Below are 17327 nucleotides of genomic sequence, written 5' to 3' on the forward strand. Positions count from 1 at the left end.
ATCACACTATGTACTGTTAGTGTTCTCCTTACTACTGAAAATAGAATCATGAGTGCCTTTATATCTAATCAAATCAGAGGACTAACTCCAGAAACTCCAGAATCAATTCAGAAAACTCATCCTTGTGATTCTTTTTCTCTTCCAATTTTTAAATAGATTTAGTTGTTATTGTTGTTGTTGTTAGAGCAGTGAGTTCCTTGTATATTTTAGATATTAACCCTTAGCCAAAGTATGCTTTGAAAATATTTTTTCCCTCAATCCATGGGTTGTCTTTTCACTCTACTAAATTGTTTTCTTTACTATGCAGAAGCTTTTTGGTTTCATGTAATCCCATTTGTTTATTTTTCCTTTTATTGCTTGTGCTTTTAGGATTATATCCAAGAAATCTCTGTCCAGACCAATGCCATGGAGCTTTTCCTAGGTTTGCTTCTAACACTTTTATAGCTTTAGGTCTCATGTTTAAGTCTTTAATTAATTTTGAATTAATTATTGTATAAGGGCTGAGATAAGGATCTATTTTCTTTCTTCTGTATGTGGATCTTCAGTTTTAGCCAGTATCAGGCTGTTTTGATTACTGTAGTTTTGTAATATATTTTGAAATCCAGTAGTGTAATGCATATAACTTTATTCTTTTTGGTTAAGATTGTTTGGCTATTTGCAGTCTTCACAGTTGCATGTATATTTCAGGATTATTTTTTCTATTTCTGTGAAAAATGACATGGGAATTTTGGTAGAGATTATATTGAATCCATAGATTGCTTTGGATAGTATGGATATTTTAACAATATTAATTCTTCCAATCCATGAACATGATATATATTTCCATTTACTTGTGTCATCTTTAATTTCTTTCATCAATGTTTCATAGCTTTCAGTATGCAGATATTTCACTTTCTTGGTTAAATTTACTTCTAAGTATTTTTTCATGTTATTGTAAATGGGATTTTTTTCTTAATTTCTTTTTCAGACAGTTTGTTGTTAGTGTATAGAAACACTACAGATTTTTGTACATTGATTTTGTATCCTGCCACTTTACTAAATTTATCAGTTCTAACAGTTTTTGGTGGCATTTTTAGGATGTCTACACTTTTATGTTCATTTCAGCATTATTTACAATATCCAAGATATGGAAACAACCTAACTGGATTAAACTGGATGAATGGATTAAAAAAATCAATGGATGAATAGATTTTGAAAAACGTGATAGAGATACACAATGGAATATCATTCAGCCTTAAAAAGCCAGAAATTCTGTCGTTTGCAACAATATTTTGTATCCTGCAAATGAAGATCCTACAAAAGAGGATACAAAATGAGGTCATTATGTTAAGTATAATAAGCCAGGCACAGAGACACAAATACCATGTGATTTCATTTGTATATGGAATCTAAAAAATATGAACTCAGAAGTAGAGAGTAGAATGGTGATTGGCAGAGGCTCAGTGTGTTGGGGGATAGTGTGGGGAAGGATGGATGGGGAAAGGAAAGACGTTGGTCAACAGACACAAAGTTACAGTCAGATAAGAGGAATAGTTCTAGTGTTTGCACAGTAAGGTGACTATAGGTAATAATAATATATTGTGCATTTCAAAATGGTGAAGAGAGAGGATTTTAAATGTTCTCACCACAAGAAATGATAAATGGTTGAGGTGATGGATATGCTAATTGCTTTGATTTGATCATTCTACCATATACACATGTATCAAAATATCACTTTGTACTCTATAAACATAAACAATCATTATTTGTCAACTGAAAATAAAATGAAACAAAAAAAAAAACTCTGTTCCTTTAAAGGCTCTCTTGGCACTGAGACCCGTATGTTAGGGCTTTCCAGAGAAACAGGACTCATTTATCTATCTATCTGTCTGTCTGTCTATCTATCTATCTATCTATCTATCTATCTATCTATCTATCTATCTAACTATCTATCTATCATCTATCTAGATTTATTTTAAGGAATTGTCTGATGCACTTGTGGGGACCAGCAAGTCTGAAATCCATAGGGCCAGCCTGCAGGCTGAGACTTAGGCAAGAGTTGACGCTCCAGTCTTTAGTCTGAATTCCACAGGGCAGCAGGCTGGAATTTAGGCAGAGTTTCTATGTTCCAGTCTTCAGGAGAATTTCCTGTCCTTCAGTAAACCTCAGTCTTTGTGCTGAAAGCCTTCAACTAATTGGGTGAGACTTACCCACATCATGGAGGATAATTTGCTTTACTCAGTTTTACTCAAAGTCTAGTGATTAAAATATTAATCATATATAAAAATATCTTCACAGCAATATCTAGACTGGTGTTCGACCAAACAATTGAGCACAATAACCTAGACAAGTTGACACATAAAATCAATCAGACAGGAAACTAAATCTTTTTTGTCTTTCTACTTCCAGAGCCTTGAAAGTGTCTAGAAAATAGTAGGTATGAAATAAATATTTATTTATTAATTAGTAAATAGTTCATTGCTTGCCAATTTAATAATAACTTTTCAAGGCAATGAGATTCCTGTTTCTGTTTCTAGAGATGGGGACAAATATTGAGTGATTGTGAGATGAGAAGTTAAGCATACCTGCTTAGAGAAAGTTTATGATTACTGGAAATTCTAGAGTGTGAAGAATTTTATTCTTTGTGGAATATGATAGGATATTTTTTACTTCGTTCCACATGTGCCAAAAACTTAAAAATCTTCATTGGAAAGGAGTGTGAAGCAGGATGAGCTGTGAAGCAAATTTAGAAACCAAAATTAATGACAAGTTGCTCACAAACCCCTCACCTGTCTAACGTCTTTTCTAAGCGATCATATGTTCACCATGGGAGCATATGCATAGGATGTATGTCTTTTTCTCTCCCTGTACTTTATTTGGTGTCTTTTTTACTCCCTGTACTTTATTTGAAAACCTGTCTGGAAGGGATGTTGGAATAGCAATGAGGAAGGAGCTGCCAGGTTTGGTGATTCATTTCTATATAGCCTGAGGCCATTTTTATTCCCAGGAGCCCATATAGAAATCATCGTCTATGGCTGTTTCCTCATCTCTGTGCAACCCTGCCTCCAGGAAACAGAGTCAGGAGGACTCAGTGAAATCTTCGGGGAAATGTAAGAGTATAAGGAATGCAGAGGGTCCCCTCCCCGCCTGCACATATCTCCCCTCCCCTCAAAGAAAACTATCTTGATAAAACAGTCAGGTATTACAGGATTTGTGAAAACTCATAATCCTGAAACCTTTTATAGCCAAGGTTCCCCAATAAATACTGAAAGACATTGGCAAGATGGCTTGTGGCTATACAGCTGGAAGATGGAGAGAACTGTAAGCACACAGACCAAAGAGAAACCTTCCTTGGCTGGCCTGAGGGGAGGGAAAAATTATCTCATCTGCTTGTTCTGGGGAACAATGCATTGGCTACCATCTGGAAGTTGAGCTGGTGAGATTTGACAACTCATTACCAAGAACAAGAAGACATGATGGTAGACAGAAGTCTTACCCTCTGGAATCATGCTTTCCAAACAGAAGTGGCACCTACTTTTGAGTGAAGAGTGCCCCTCCCACCTAAGTTCTTGGTCATTAGATGAACTGTGAGGAACATCCATGCATTGACAGCTTATGTCCCTGCATTCTAATTTGAGTTCTAACAAGGAATCACTGAACCATGGCCAGGCGGGAAGAACATGGGAAATGGGTTCTGGCTCTCAGATCCTAAAGAAGTTGGAGATCTTCTACCCCTCAGCTTTCTCAGTTCCAAAGTGAGCAGGTGAGACTGGATGAGTTGTAAAGCCCCACGGAGTTGAGCTCATCTATGTCTATGACTTGACATCTGGAAGAGTCAGGTAAGGACTAAGAAGGAGCCGGGCCTCAGGATGCTGAGCATTGTGTGTTTGTCCCACAGTATCCCCTCCCCTCCCCTCTCTAATCTTCTCCCCTAGAAGGACAGACCCTAGAGTATCCCCAACAATTCCTGCTGGTGTCCATGCCTGTGTGTTATTGATAGGTGTCACCTGTGACTTGCCTCTAACCAAGAGAATATGGCAAAGGTGATGGGATTTCTCTCCCATGGGTCCATCACATTGTATAAGACTCCATCTTAGCAAACTGGTGCTGGAGGCTCCCCTTTGCTGGCTTTGGAGAAGCAAGCAGCCACATAGTGAGAGGGCCCAGGGAGGCCACATGGCAGGGAACTCTAGAAGCTGAGAGTGGACACTGATGACATCCAGCAAGAAAACAGGACCTCAGTCCTACAACTGCAGGAATGCAACTCAGCCAACAACCACAAGGTAGTGAATATTTCCCCAGTCGAGACTTTGATGAGAGCCCAGCCCTGGATTCTAGCATGATGAGACCCTAAAGGAGAGGACCCAGCTAATCTGTACCTGGGCTTGTGAGTTACAGAAACTGTAACATGACAAATGTTTTGTGACTTAACAAACTTTGCCCTAAGTTGCTAACATTATGTTTATTTATTATGCAGCAAAAAGTTCTAATACATCTGCCTTTCTCTGTGCCTCATTTGGAATGGGCTCCCTTCCCTCTGACTTCCAGAGTTCAGCCAGTGGAAGCACTAGGAGATCAGAGGGTGAGAAGTGAAGGAAGTTTGGGAATTCAAACTCCCTTCCCTCTGTACCAGCAGCTCTCTCCATATGGCCGCCCTCTTTGGAGTTAGGAAACTGTTTTCTTCCTTTGCTCTGCCAGGCTCTCCTGGCCCTTGCTACTGCCCCCAGAATACCTGACCGACCATTTCTTGTGCTTTCTCTGTACCTTCACCACACTTTTTGCATGGTCTTTTTATTAACCTTTCCACAAATAACCCAGATAGATGAGTCATCTGCTTCCTGATGGGTCCTGACCAACACAGCAAGGCTTCAAGGAGACATATCACATGAGCTCCTTTCCTGCCCCCAACGGATGAAAAGAGGAAAAGTGAAATTAGAACATCCACTACAGGCAGACTTTGTGCTTACAGATTGGTGGATAATTATTAAATTACTGTTTTGCACAACCTTGAAAAAATTGACTTGGGATTTGAAATGTAGATGCTGATGCCTTCTATTAATAGAGGCCAAATTTAGCCATTCCTGCAATAAAATTAATGACATACAAATTTCTAAATTAAGACCACATTTTTATGTGTATAGTAAAAACTGAGCACAGAAGAGGAAAACGACTTTATGGACTCCGTTGATTTGGGATAAAATGAGCTTATTCCATGCTTGCTGCTGTGGTGGAGTGTCTCACATTGTATGATCTTTGTCACAGACGTCACTTATTGGGCATCAAATATGCCTACATTGTGTGATGCTCCAGTGCCTGCGCTGTACTCACCTAGCCTTGCAGAAAGGAGGTGGTTGAGGCTCAGAGGTGAACTCATTTGTCCAAATTCACCAACAGACTGGTTTGGCAGAACCTCTACTTAAACCTGGCTGTCTGACTCCCACTTTGCTTTTAGTACCAGTGAACCAATTCGCATTATTACACAGTTCACCCAAAGAAAGGGAAGGTTTAGATTAGGCCTTGGATTGTGAAATGGGAGACTACTATTTATTCATAAAGGCAGTGATTTCAATCTCAGTGAAAGCTACTTGAAACAGATAATGTGCCTTTTATAAAGACACATAAATAGGTCCCTGTTCAGGAATATACCATCATTCTTTCCTGTTGTCTGTGATAAGCTGAGATGTGTTTTCAGGCCTGACATGTGCCATAAGAAGCCTGCATTAGCACATTTTGTGTCTTTTTATCATGGTGCCTATTGACTCAAGGAGGAAATGTTGCCTATTTTTACATTAACTAGAAACCTAATTGCTCATTAAGAAATGATGAACTTAATCCCAGCACTTTGGGAGGCTGAGGCGGGCAGATCACGAGGTCAGGAGTTTGAGACCAGCCTGACCAACATGGTGAAACCCCGTCTCTACTAAAAATACAAAAAGTAGCCAGGTGTGGTGATGCGGACCTGTAATCCTAGCTACTTGGGAAGCTGAGGCAGGAGAATCTCTTGAACCCGGGAGCCGGAGGTTGCAGTAAGCTGAGATCACACCACTGCACGCCAGTCTGGGCAACAGAGTGAGACTCTGTCTCAAAAAAAAAAAAAAAAAAAAAGATTAACTTTGACATTGCCTCCAATGGCAGAGAGTGCACTGCTGTTGCTGTTCTTGCTACTGTTTTTATTTTTCCTAATTGTTCATTTAAAAACAACTTATGATTATAAATCATGCTGCTCTAAAGACACATGCACACGGATGTTTATTGCGGCACTATTCACAATAGCAAAGACTTGGAACCAACCCAAATGTCCAACAATGATAGACTGGATTAAGAAAATGTGGCACATATACACCATGGAATACTACGCAGCCATAAAAAAGGATGAGTTCATGTCCTTTGTAGGGACATGGATGAAGCTGGAAACCATCATTCTCAGCAAACTATCGCAAGGACAAAAAACCAAACACCGCATGTTCTTACTCACAGGTGGGAATTGAACAATGAGAACACATGGACACAGGAAGGGGAACATCACACACTGGGGCCTGTTGTGGGGTGGGGGGAGGGGGGAGGTAGAGCATTAATATATTAAATGACGAGTTAATGGGTGCAGCACACCAACATGGCACATGTATACATATGTAACTAACCTGCATGTTGTGCACATGTACCCTAAAACTTAAAGTATAATAATAATAAAAAAAACTTATGAGGCAAAGCCTTTGGCTTCTGTTATGTGGAGGCTGAGACAGATGCAGCCCATGGCAACATCTCACCACAAACACTCAGATTTTAGGAAACGGGCTTATCTGTGGTAGTCAACAGTTTTTCCTGGAGTCATTCTCAAGCCATGAGAGGATGTGAAAGGAGTAGATATGTTGTCTTTCCTCCATTATGCTCCTCCCCTGCCTCAAGTGTCCCCAAGGGATGAGGCTCAGTGACATGGGTGTCATTTTTGGGATGAGCTATCATTCTTACATGAGCATCTGTCCCAACACGTAACAAATAGCTTGTGTGGCTCAGCTTTCTGGGATGTGGGTAGCTGATGCGAGGCTCCTGGAGAACCTGGGCCAGGATATTTAGGAACTGGATGTTTTCCCAGAACTCTGGGGGCAAAGACCACAAGTATGGGCTTCCCTGCAGTACAGATGGAGATAGGGATAGGCTAGTCTAGGTTAACTTACCACAGATCAATCCATCAAATGGAAAATTCATCACGTTTCCCGACGCTACCCATGTCTTACATAGCTTTTTTCACTCAACTATTTATGACGATAACAGGAACTTACATTAGAAGTGTTGGTAAAGACCAATATGCTGTGGATGTTCGGGCAGAGTGTGTGGGCATAGACATTTCTCCCTTAAATCCAATTTTCACATCTCTGTCCTATCCTCTGGCCCTGTTTCACCTCTCTGTCTCTCAGTTCTCTCTGTTTTTCCTCTTTCTGTCCTTTATCTGCCTAATTCCCTGTCTGACCCTAGGAATCTCCTTTTCCTGTGTGATCCATTAATCTCCAAGGAGGGTAATATAGGCATCTGGATCCCTTGTGGGTCTCCTTCTTTTAAACCTACTTTAGAAAAATATGTAATTCAGCCTCTGTGCTAATATCCATGCCAGGTTCTGAGCACAATTAAACGAGAGCCTCCTTGTTGCCTTGTAAATCACACTTGGAAAAGGATTATTTGATCTATGATCTTGCTAAAATCATGAATGACAAGCAGATGTACCAAATGAAGTAGTCATATTACCAGATAAAATTATCTATATCAATTGTGAAGAAATACTGTATAATTATTTTTCTTGTTAAAAATCGATTAGAGTGCTTTGGGCTCCAAGGAAGAGAAACATGATTCATATTGGATTGAGCAATAAGGGATTTCACTGGTTCACAGCACAGGAAGTGGTGTGGTCGGTTGGAATTCATGTACCATTTCATGAAGGGACCTCTCTTGGCTCTTCTCAGTCTGGATTCTTCCCCTTTGTTTTTAGATGGCTGCAGTAATGCCAGGGTCCCCAGCTTTCCAATGTATTCAGAGTTCCATCTTAATAGTAAGAGGCTTCCCATCCTGCAGGAGGACACAACCTAAATTACCTGTTCCCTGGGGCTGTCCATCTTCCTGTCTCACTGCATTCAAGGGTGGGATTTTGGATACAAAGACACTTTCGTTGGTCTCTGCTGTTCCAGTCAGACCCATGCCTCTCCACACCCTCTCCCTGTGCTCTGTTCCTCACACACCCCATGCCCACCAACACCCTTTGCTCAAGTTCTACTGTGTCCTAAATTCTCAGGGCTTCTACTCATCACTGTAAACAACACAAAACAAACACAGCAAACAATCCTAGCACCAAGCTGATTTGGATGCTTTAAAGTATAGGTCCTTCACCCAATAATTGCTGCCACACTTATTCTTATTCTAGTGGCTTTTAATGTTTATATTCTGTACTATGCAGTGACCATTTATTACATTAAATTGTAGCACTTTTGTATACTAAAGTTTGTGTGTGTGTGCTTGTGTATTCTGTAGGGTTTTCTATGTACAAGATCATGTAATCTATAAATAGAGATAGCTTTGCTTCTTCCATTCTAATCTCAATGCATTTTATTCCTACGATTTTCTTTCCCAATTGCCCTGGTTAGCCCTCCAGTACAGTGTGAGGTGGAAGTAGCGAGAGGGGATATCTGTGCCTTGTTGCTATTTTTAGATTTAGGTTTTTCATAGAGTCTCTTTTTCAAGATGAGTAAGTTACTTTGAGTTCTTATTGTTGAATCTTTTTAATCTCAACAAGATTGTGTTAAATCATTTTTATGTATCTATTGGGATGAATATATGGATTATGTCCTTATTCTATTATTATTTCTTAAATTGACTTTTCAGATGTTATATCAAACTTGCATTTCTGAAATAAACTGCACTTGATTATCTTTTTTTATATATTTCTGTATTCATTTTGCTACTATTTTGTTGAGGTTCTTTGCATCTATATTCATGAGACGTTGGTCTCTAGCTTCCATTTCTTGTGATGTCTTTCTTTTGTTTTCATATTAGAGTAATACTGGTCTCATATAATGAGATGGAAAGAGTCTTCTTATTTTGGAAAGAGTTTGTGAAAGATGGGGATTAATTTATCTTTGAGTGTTTGGTTAAATTAACCAGTGAAGCCATCTAGACATGATCTTTTCTTTGTGGGGTATTTTAAATTACTCATTCTATATCTTGTTGTAAGTTTATTTCATTTTCTCTTTTTTCTTGAGTCAGTTTTGTGAGTTAATTCTTTCTAATAATTTGTTCATTTTGTAGGTTATCCTTTTTTTTTTTTGCCAGAGACTTCTTCATACTATTTCTTCATAGTACTACTTCCTTATAATCTCTGTTTCTGTAAAATTTTATTGAACTAAACTTTTTTAGCGACAGAGTTTTTGCTGTGCTGCCTAGGCTGGTTTTGATGTTCTGGGCTTAAGTGATCTTCGTACCTCAGCCTCCTGAGTAGCTGCGTCTACAGGTACCTGCCACATGCACCTAGCCTAATCTCTGTTTTTGTTTTTTAAATAAATTTCTGTAAAGTCAGTAAGGATGTCCTCTGTTTTATTCTTAATTTCATTAATTTGAGTTTGTCTTCTTTATTCTTGATCAGTCTTGCTAAAGAATGGTTAACCTTTATCTTTTCAAAAGTACAGTTGTTGATAGTGTTGATTTTCTCTACTGTTTTTATGCTCTCTGTTTCATTTAAACCCAATCACATATTTATTATTTCCCTCTTATACTTGCTTTGGGTTTAGTTTGTTCTTCTTTTTATGGTTTCCTAAGGTTGAGAGTTAACCTATTGATTTTGCCTCTTTCTTACTTTAAAATTTTTTATTATGTATATTTAAGGCATACAACATGAGGTTTTGACATACATATATAGTAAAATGATTGCTACAGACAAGCAAATGAACATATCCATGACAAACACAAGGTTACCTCTTTTTGATCTATGTGGGTGTGTAGCAAGAGCACCTAAAGTGTACTTTCTTAGCAAATTTCCATTATGCAGCACAATATTATTGACTATAGTTCTCATGTGTACATCAGATTTCTAGGCTTATTCATCCTGGATCAATGCAGCTGTATACACTTTGATTTATGTCTTTCCATTTTCCTCTTCTCCCATAACCACCATTCTACTCTGTTTCTATGTATTCGGCTCTTATTTTTTTAATATGCATTTACAGCTGTAAAATTCTCTCTTAGCTGCATTTTATAAGTTTTGGCAATTTTTTCTTTCGTTGGCCATCCATTTCAAAGTATTGTCCAATTTTACTTGTGATTTATTGTTCAATTTGTTGGTTATTTAAGAGTATGTTATTACTTGCCACATGTTTGTGAATTTACCAAATATTTTCCTGTTATTGATTTCTGATTAATTACTTGTGGTGGGAAAACGTACTTGTATAATTACAGTTCTTTTAAATTTATTGAGGCTTTTATGTAGACTAGCATATGGTTTATGCTGGAGAATATCTCATATGTTCTTGAAGACAATATATATCTTGCTGCTGTTGGGTGGAATGTTCTGTCAATGTTTGCCAGCTCCATTTGTTTTTTAATGTTGTTCAGGTCCTCTACAGTGTTGTCTTTCTTTGCTGATCTTATGTTTAGTTATTATAGCTATTATTGAAAGTGGATTACTGGAGTCTCCATCTGTTCTTAAATTGTCCATGCCGTTCTTCAATTCTGTCAGGTTTTTTTTCTCCTGTATTTTGGGATTATATTGTTTGTTAAGTGCACATATATTTGTAATTGTTAGATCTTCAGTCAATCAATCTTGACTGATTATTTTTTCTTTTTTTGACAACTGTTATTTAGTTTTTATTTCATAATCATAAACTTAAGTCTGCAATCCAGCTAGGCATGGAAGGGAACAAGGAAAACATGGAACCCAAAGGGAACTGCAGCTAGAGCACAAAGATTCTGGGATACTGTGAGCAAATGGGGTGGAGGGGTGCTCTCCTGAGCTACTGAAGGAATGGTCTGGTGGTTAAGATAAAACACAAGTCAAACTTATTAGAGTTGTCCATAGTCAGCAATGGTGATCTTCTTGCTTGTCTTGCCATTCCTGGACCCAAAGCACTACGTGGCCTCCACAATATTCATGCCTTCTTTCATCTTGCCAAAGACCACATGCTTGCCATCCAACCACTCACTCTTGGCAGTGCAGATGAAAAACTGGGAACCATTTGTGCTGGGTCCAGCATTTGCCATGGACAAGATGCCATGACCTGTATGCTTTAGGATGAAGTTTTCATCATCAAATTTCTCCCCATAGATGGACTTGCCATCAGTGCTGTTATGGTGTGTGAAGTCACCACCCTGATACATAAACCCTGGAATAATTCTGTGAAAGCAGGAACCCTTATAACCAAATGCTTTCTCTCCAGTGCTCAGAGCACAAAAGTTTTCTGCTGTCTTTGGAAACTTGTCTGCAAACAGCTTGAAGGAGACGTGGCCCAAGGGCTCGCTGTCAATGGCAATGTCGAAGAACACAGTGGGGTTGACCATGGCTGATAGTACAGGGCTCCTGGTGGCAGCGGCATCTAAAAAGGCTTTAATAACATTTTTGTTGAAGTCTATTTTGCCTGTTGTTATTATAGACATTTCAACTTTCTTTGCTTATTGTTGGCATGTTACATTATGTCTCATGCTTTTACTTTCAATCTGTTTATTTCTGTTCATCTAAAGTGTGTCTCTTGTAGAAAGAATATACATAGACATTGTTTTCATTTTTTATGCATTGTGTAAAACTGTTTTTTAATTAGTGTTTAATTCATTTACATTTAATGTCATTACTGATAATGTAAAATTTACTTTTATCATTTTGCTATGTGTTTTTTGTGTGTCTTATTTCTTTGTTTTTCTATTGCTGCCTTACTGACTTCTTTTGTCTTAAGTAAAAATTTTCTAATGTAGCATTTCAATTCCCTTTTTGTTTCCTTTATTATGAGTTTTGAGTTAGTCTTAATGGTCACCCTGGATATTACAATTAACATCTTAATTTATAGCAAACTAACCTGAATTAATATTAACTTAATTCACGTGTATATTGACACTTTGCTCCTGTATAACTTCATTTCTTCTCTACTGCTTAGTGCTATTATTGTTATACAATTACCTCTTTATGCAGTCTAAATTAATCAACACAGCATTCTAATAATTGCTTCACACTGCTGTCTTTTACATCAGACAGGAGAAGAATTACAGAAAAATACATTTACTTCTTTCTCTCTGACTTGATGACTTTTATTTCTTTCTCTTGCCTAATTGCTCTGGCTAGAACTTCCAGTATACGTTGAATGGAAGTGGCAAGAGTTCACATTTTTGTCTTTTTCCTCGTCTTAGAAGAAAAGCTGCTGGATTTTCACTGTAGAGTACGATGTTAGATGTGGCTTGTGATATATGACCTTTATTGTGTTGAGGTATATTCTTTCTATACCTAATTTTTTGAGAGTTTTTTTTAATCCAAGAATGATGTTGAATTTCATCACAAAATTTTTCCGTATCTTAGATGATCATATAATTTTTTTGAGAGAGTTTTTTTTTTTAACATTCTTTCAATATGATATATCACATTTGTTCATTTGCTTATGGTAAAGTATCCTTGCATCCCAATAATAAATCCTACCTGATAATGGTGTATGAACCTTTTAATGTGTTGTTGAACTTGGTTTGTTAGTATTTTGTTGAGGATTTTCTGCATTTTGAATCTTACTTTTGGGTATTTATCCAAACAAAATAAAATCAGGATATCAAAGAGATGTCTGCACTCCCCTGTTCATTGCAGCACTATTCACAATAGCCCAGATATGGAAACAGCCTAAGCATCAGTTGATGAATGAATTGATAAAGCCAAATGTGATGTGTATGGAATATACATTCTATTCAGACTTAATAAGGAAAGAAATTCTGCCATTTGTGACAACACAGATAAACATGGAGGATATTATGCTAAGTAAAATAAGGCAGACACAGAAAGACCAATACTTCATGATCTCACTTCTATGTGAAATCTTTAAAAAGTCGAACTCATGGTAATAGAATAGAATGGTGGTTGTCAGGGGCTGGGGGTGGTAGAAATGGGGAGATGTTGGTCAAAGGGTATAAACCTGTAGTTATAAGATGAATAATTTCTGGAGGCCTAATGTACAGCTGGGTGTGTATAGTAATAATAATGTATTGTCTACCTGAAATTTGCTGAGAGTAGATCTTAAGTATTCTCACCACACACTCAGAAAAGACAACTTTGTGAGGTGGTGGATGTGTTGATTAGCTTGATTGTAGTAAGCATTTCACAAGGTATACATATATCAAAACATCACACTGTATACCTTGAATATATACAATTTTTGGCTTTCAATCATACCTCAATAAAGCTGAAAAATATATTTATGCTGTTCTTTATATTTACACATAAAATGTAGGTATTTTGCTGGTGCTCTTGTGTCGTTTGTGGACATCTGAGTGACTTTATAGTATGCTTTCAAAGTAGCCTGAATTACTCCCTTTATTATTTCTTTGTAGGGCTAGTGACAAATTTTGTTTTTGTGTATCTGCGAATGTCTTTTTTCCTATTTTTTGAAAAATATATTTTCTCAGTGGCGAATTATTGGTTTATAGTCTTATTTCCCCAGAACTTTGAATAAGGCATCCTGCTTCCCTCTAGCTGCCATGTCTTTTGACGATGAGACAGCTGTTAATCTTACTGAGGAAGCCTTGTCCATGAGGAGGCCTCTTTTCTTCTCTTTTGAGATTCTCTTGATGGTTTGATGTGTTATGGTATGGATCTCCTTGAGTTTATGTTACTTAGAGTTATTGAGCTTTTTAGACATGTCCATTAATGTTTGTCGTTACATTAGAAAGATTCTGGCCACTATTCCTTCAAATATTTTTTCTGCACTCCTGTCCATCCCCCTGCTGGAATTCTGATTATGTGTATCACAGCTGGTGGATGATGTTCCACAGGTCTCCGATCCTCTGTCCCTTCTTCTTCATTCTTTTTCTTTCTCTTCCTCAGATTGTATAATATCATTTGATCTATCTTCAAGTTCACCAATTCTTTCTTCTCCAGCTCAATCTGTTGTTGAGGCCCTCGAGTGATTATTTTATTTCAGTTATTGTACTTTCAAATTTCAGAATTTGTATTCAGTATTTGGTTATAATATCACTCTTGGTTAAAAATCTCTATAATATCTCTCTTCATTCATAATCTCTATTTGATGAGACTATTGTCATATTTTTCTTCTATTGTTTACACATGGTTTCCTTCAGTTTCCTGACCATAGTTGTAATAGCTTATTTAAGTGGTTTTTTTTCTTTTTTTGAAACCTCAGCATCCTAATAGAAAGTATCTGTTGACTGCTCTCCCCATCTCCGTTGATGGCCCATACTGTCCTGTTTCCTTGTATGTTTCATATAGTTTTGTTGAAAGTGAGACATTTTAGATAGTGCAATGTGGCAACTTTAGAGATCAGATCCCTCTCCCTCCCACCCCAAAAAACAGTTTGTTGTTGCTACTGTTTCTGTTTTGTTTCTATTATTGCTGTTTGTTTATTAAGTAACTTTTCTGCACTAATTCTGTGGAGTCTGAATTCTCTGTAGTGTGCAAGCCACGAACTCTTTGCTCAGTTACCTTAGTGGTCAGGCAATAATTGAACAGAGGTTTCCTTAAATTCCTTGAACTGATAAGCCTTTGCCCCTCTGCGGAGGCACCCTGTGCGATTGCTGAGGCACATGGCAACATGAATACAGTCTGTAACTGCCTGTGCGCATCCTCAAGGGCAGCCGCAGGTGAGAGCCCAGGGTTTGGCCAGGTCTCACCTGGGCATGGTCACAGCACCCCCCCGACAGAAGCCCTTCCAGGACCCCAGGAATATGTCAGAGCTCCTCAATCCCCTTCATCCTCGGCCCCATGCTGGGCCTTTTGCTCCCTGTGTCTCCCTTTTAATGATTTGGCCAGGATCTCATTTGTCCCAGCTGGCATTGCAGCCTCAGGCAGCTGTGACATTTAAGCACATGTCATTCATGATTTGAGAAATGGCTTGTAAATGGGATTTTTCCACAGACCTGTGAGACAGGCCAATTAGTGACGTAACTCTGAGGATGGGACTTTTTGAGACACTCCAAATACAATTTCCCCCTTTCCGATGGTTCCACGGCTGCTGGTTTTCACAGGCACTGTGGCTGTGAGGCTTTCCAGGCTCCCTGAGCTGGGCGAGCAGAATGAGGTGTGGCAGGTTATGCTGCCGCAAGCCCCAGTGTTCTGACTGAGGTGCTGTGTTCTAGAATAAATTCTCCTGCAATTGTTGCAAACATGGTTAATTTCCAGAGCTCTACAAAAGTTTATTCGGACAATTTTTGCGAGTACTTTTGATGCTTTATGGAAGGGCTGATTTATGCTAGCTCTCAGTGCACCGTTCCAGAATTCCTGCTTTTTTTTTAACCTCATTTCTCCTATAGTACAGTGCCATGCTCGCCAGACCAGTGCCATGCACGCTCCTGTGACTGAGGGAGCTGTGGTGTCTCAGTGCGTGCTCAACATCACCAGCTGGTAATCAACTGGCTCTCATATCTGCCTGTCTATCCTCTTTAAAATGTACGATTTGGCCAGGTGCAGTGCTCACACCTGTAATCCCAGCACTTTGGGAGGCTGAGGCGGGTGGATCACCTGAGGTCAGGAGTTTGAGACCAGCCTGACCAACATGGAGAAACCTCGTCTCTACTAAAAATACAAAAATTAACTGGGCATGGTGGCAGGCACCTGTAATCCCCGCTACTCGGGGGGCTGAGGCAGGAGAATCGCTTGAATCTGGGAGGTGGAGGTTGCAGTGAGCCAAGATCGCGCCACTGCACTCCAGCCCGGGCGACAAGAGCAAAACTCCGTCTCAAAAACAAACAAAAAATGTATGATTTGCCCTTCACAGACCAAAGGAGTCCAGTGTCCTTCACCCAGGAGCTGCACATATCCCTTCAGGTCTGTGATTCACTTTTGGCTGCTTTACTGGGCTAGATCCAACCCATGACTGTCAGTCATGGAGAATCCCAGAAGCAACAGCACTGGCTCTTCCTCCAATTTATGTATCTGTTCTGGCTGGTTCTAGTATCCTGGGTATCTTTTTCCTTTTTTCCTTTTTCTTTACCAATTGTTGGAAATGATGAAGTCAGCATTCTGGCACAGCCATGCCTGCAGCTAAAGTCATGGAAATATTACCCACATCTTATCTAGTAAACACATATTTCATTTCACTCCTGACCTTTCTTTCCCGGGGAACAAAGTCTTAGTGATGCCATATTGCATATTCAGCAGAGTTCCGAGCTGTCCTCAGACAGTCTCTTGGTGAACTTTGCATTAGGGTGTGTGGGTGCAGGGCAAAAGCCCAGCTGTCAAGGAGAGAGTCACTCATTCAGGATATTCTCCTCCAAGTTGGAACGGCCTCCTTTCCCCTCTTCTCTGACCTGGGGAGCTGGTGTTACTCAGGCTCTGCTCTGGCCTCTCTGACAAGCCACAGCTTTTATAGGAGCGCTCTTCTCCAGGCAGATTGAGTTCTTTCTCTGGAAAATAGTACTTGGATTTAATTTTGAGTGCAAACATGACTGGTCCCTGCAGCTGAGGGATTGCAAAGGAGGAAAAGGGTCTCAACATCTGCTCAAGTAAATACCTGCATTAGACAGAACAGACTACCCTGCCGAGGAACAAATTCAACCTGGCCACTTCTGTGGCTTCATATCAAGGACTTATTTCTCACTCGTTTAAATTCTGATGCAATTTTCCAGGAAGTGGTGGCCCATGCAGACGCAGAGATCTAGTTGGCTCCATCTCGTGGTTCTGCCATGACAACCCAGGGCCTCACTGTTGCAGCTGCGGAAGGGTGAGGAGGACTCAGGCTCACTCTTCTGTGCCTCAGCATGACTGGCACATGGAGGCTGGAATCACCCCTCCTCACGCCCTGCTGCACAGAAGCAGCCACATGGTCCTCCCTTGTAGCATGGCTAGGAGGAGTTTTCTCCCTATGTGCCCATGAGGAAGAGGAATTTCCATGCGGCTTAGCACAGAAGCCTTATGGCTCCACCCCAGGGTTCGCTGTGGCCTTGTTCTTTGACTCACAAACTTGGCTCAGAATATTTGTGAGATTTGACACCACATTTCTCCCCGGCACACTTTAGGCTAAGATTCTCTTCCCTCTGATTTCTTCTCAGGATGAGCCTTGCTATTTAGCATCTTCCAGGAATCTAAAAAAATTTTGGTTTGCTAAGAACTCCCTTATTTTCTATGTAGTATTGTGATCTAAATAAGGCCCCCTGAGGAACTTTTCCTTATTTTAAAT

The 17327-nt window shown here is 39.3% G+C and overlaps 1 protein-coding gene across 1 annotated transcript; it reads right to left on the reverse strand.

Annotated features, from left to right (window-relative positions):
- Positions 1-10242: 10242 nt before the first annotated feature.
- Positions 10243-15523, reverse strand: LOC100981722 (peptidyl-prolyl cis-trans isomerase A-like). The gene has a single exon (XM_055109426.2). It carries the CDS (start codon positions 11605-11607, stop codon positions 11083-11085), a length of 525 nt encoding a protein of 174 aa, XP_054965401.1. The 5' UTR covers positions 11608-15523; the 3' UTR covers positions 10243-11082.
- Between the last annotated feature and the right edge of the window lie 1804 nt (positions 15524-17327).

Source organism: Pan paniscus, chromosome 13, assembly GCF_029289425.2.
Source record: "Pan paniscus chromosome 13, NHGRI_mPanPan1-v2.0_pri, whole genome shotgun sequence".
NCBI classification, from domain to species: Eukaryota; Metazoa; Chordata; class Mammalia; order Primates; family Hominidae; genus Pan; species Pan paniscus.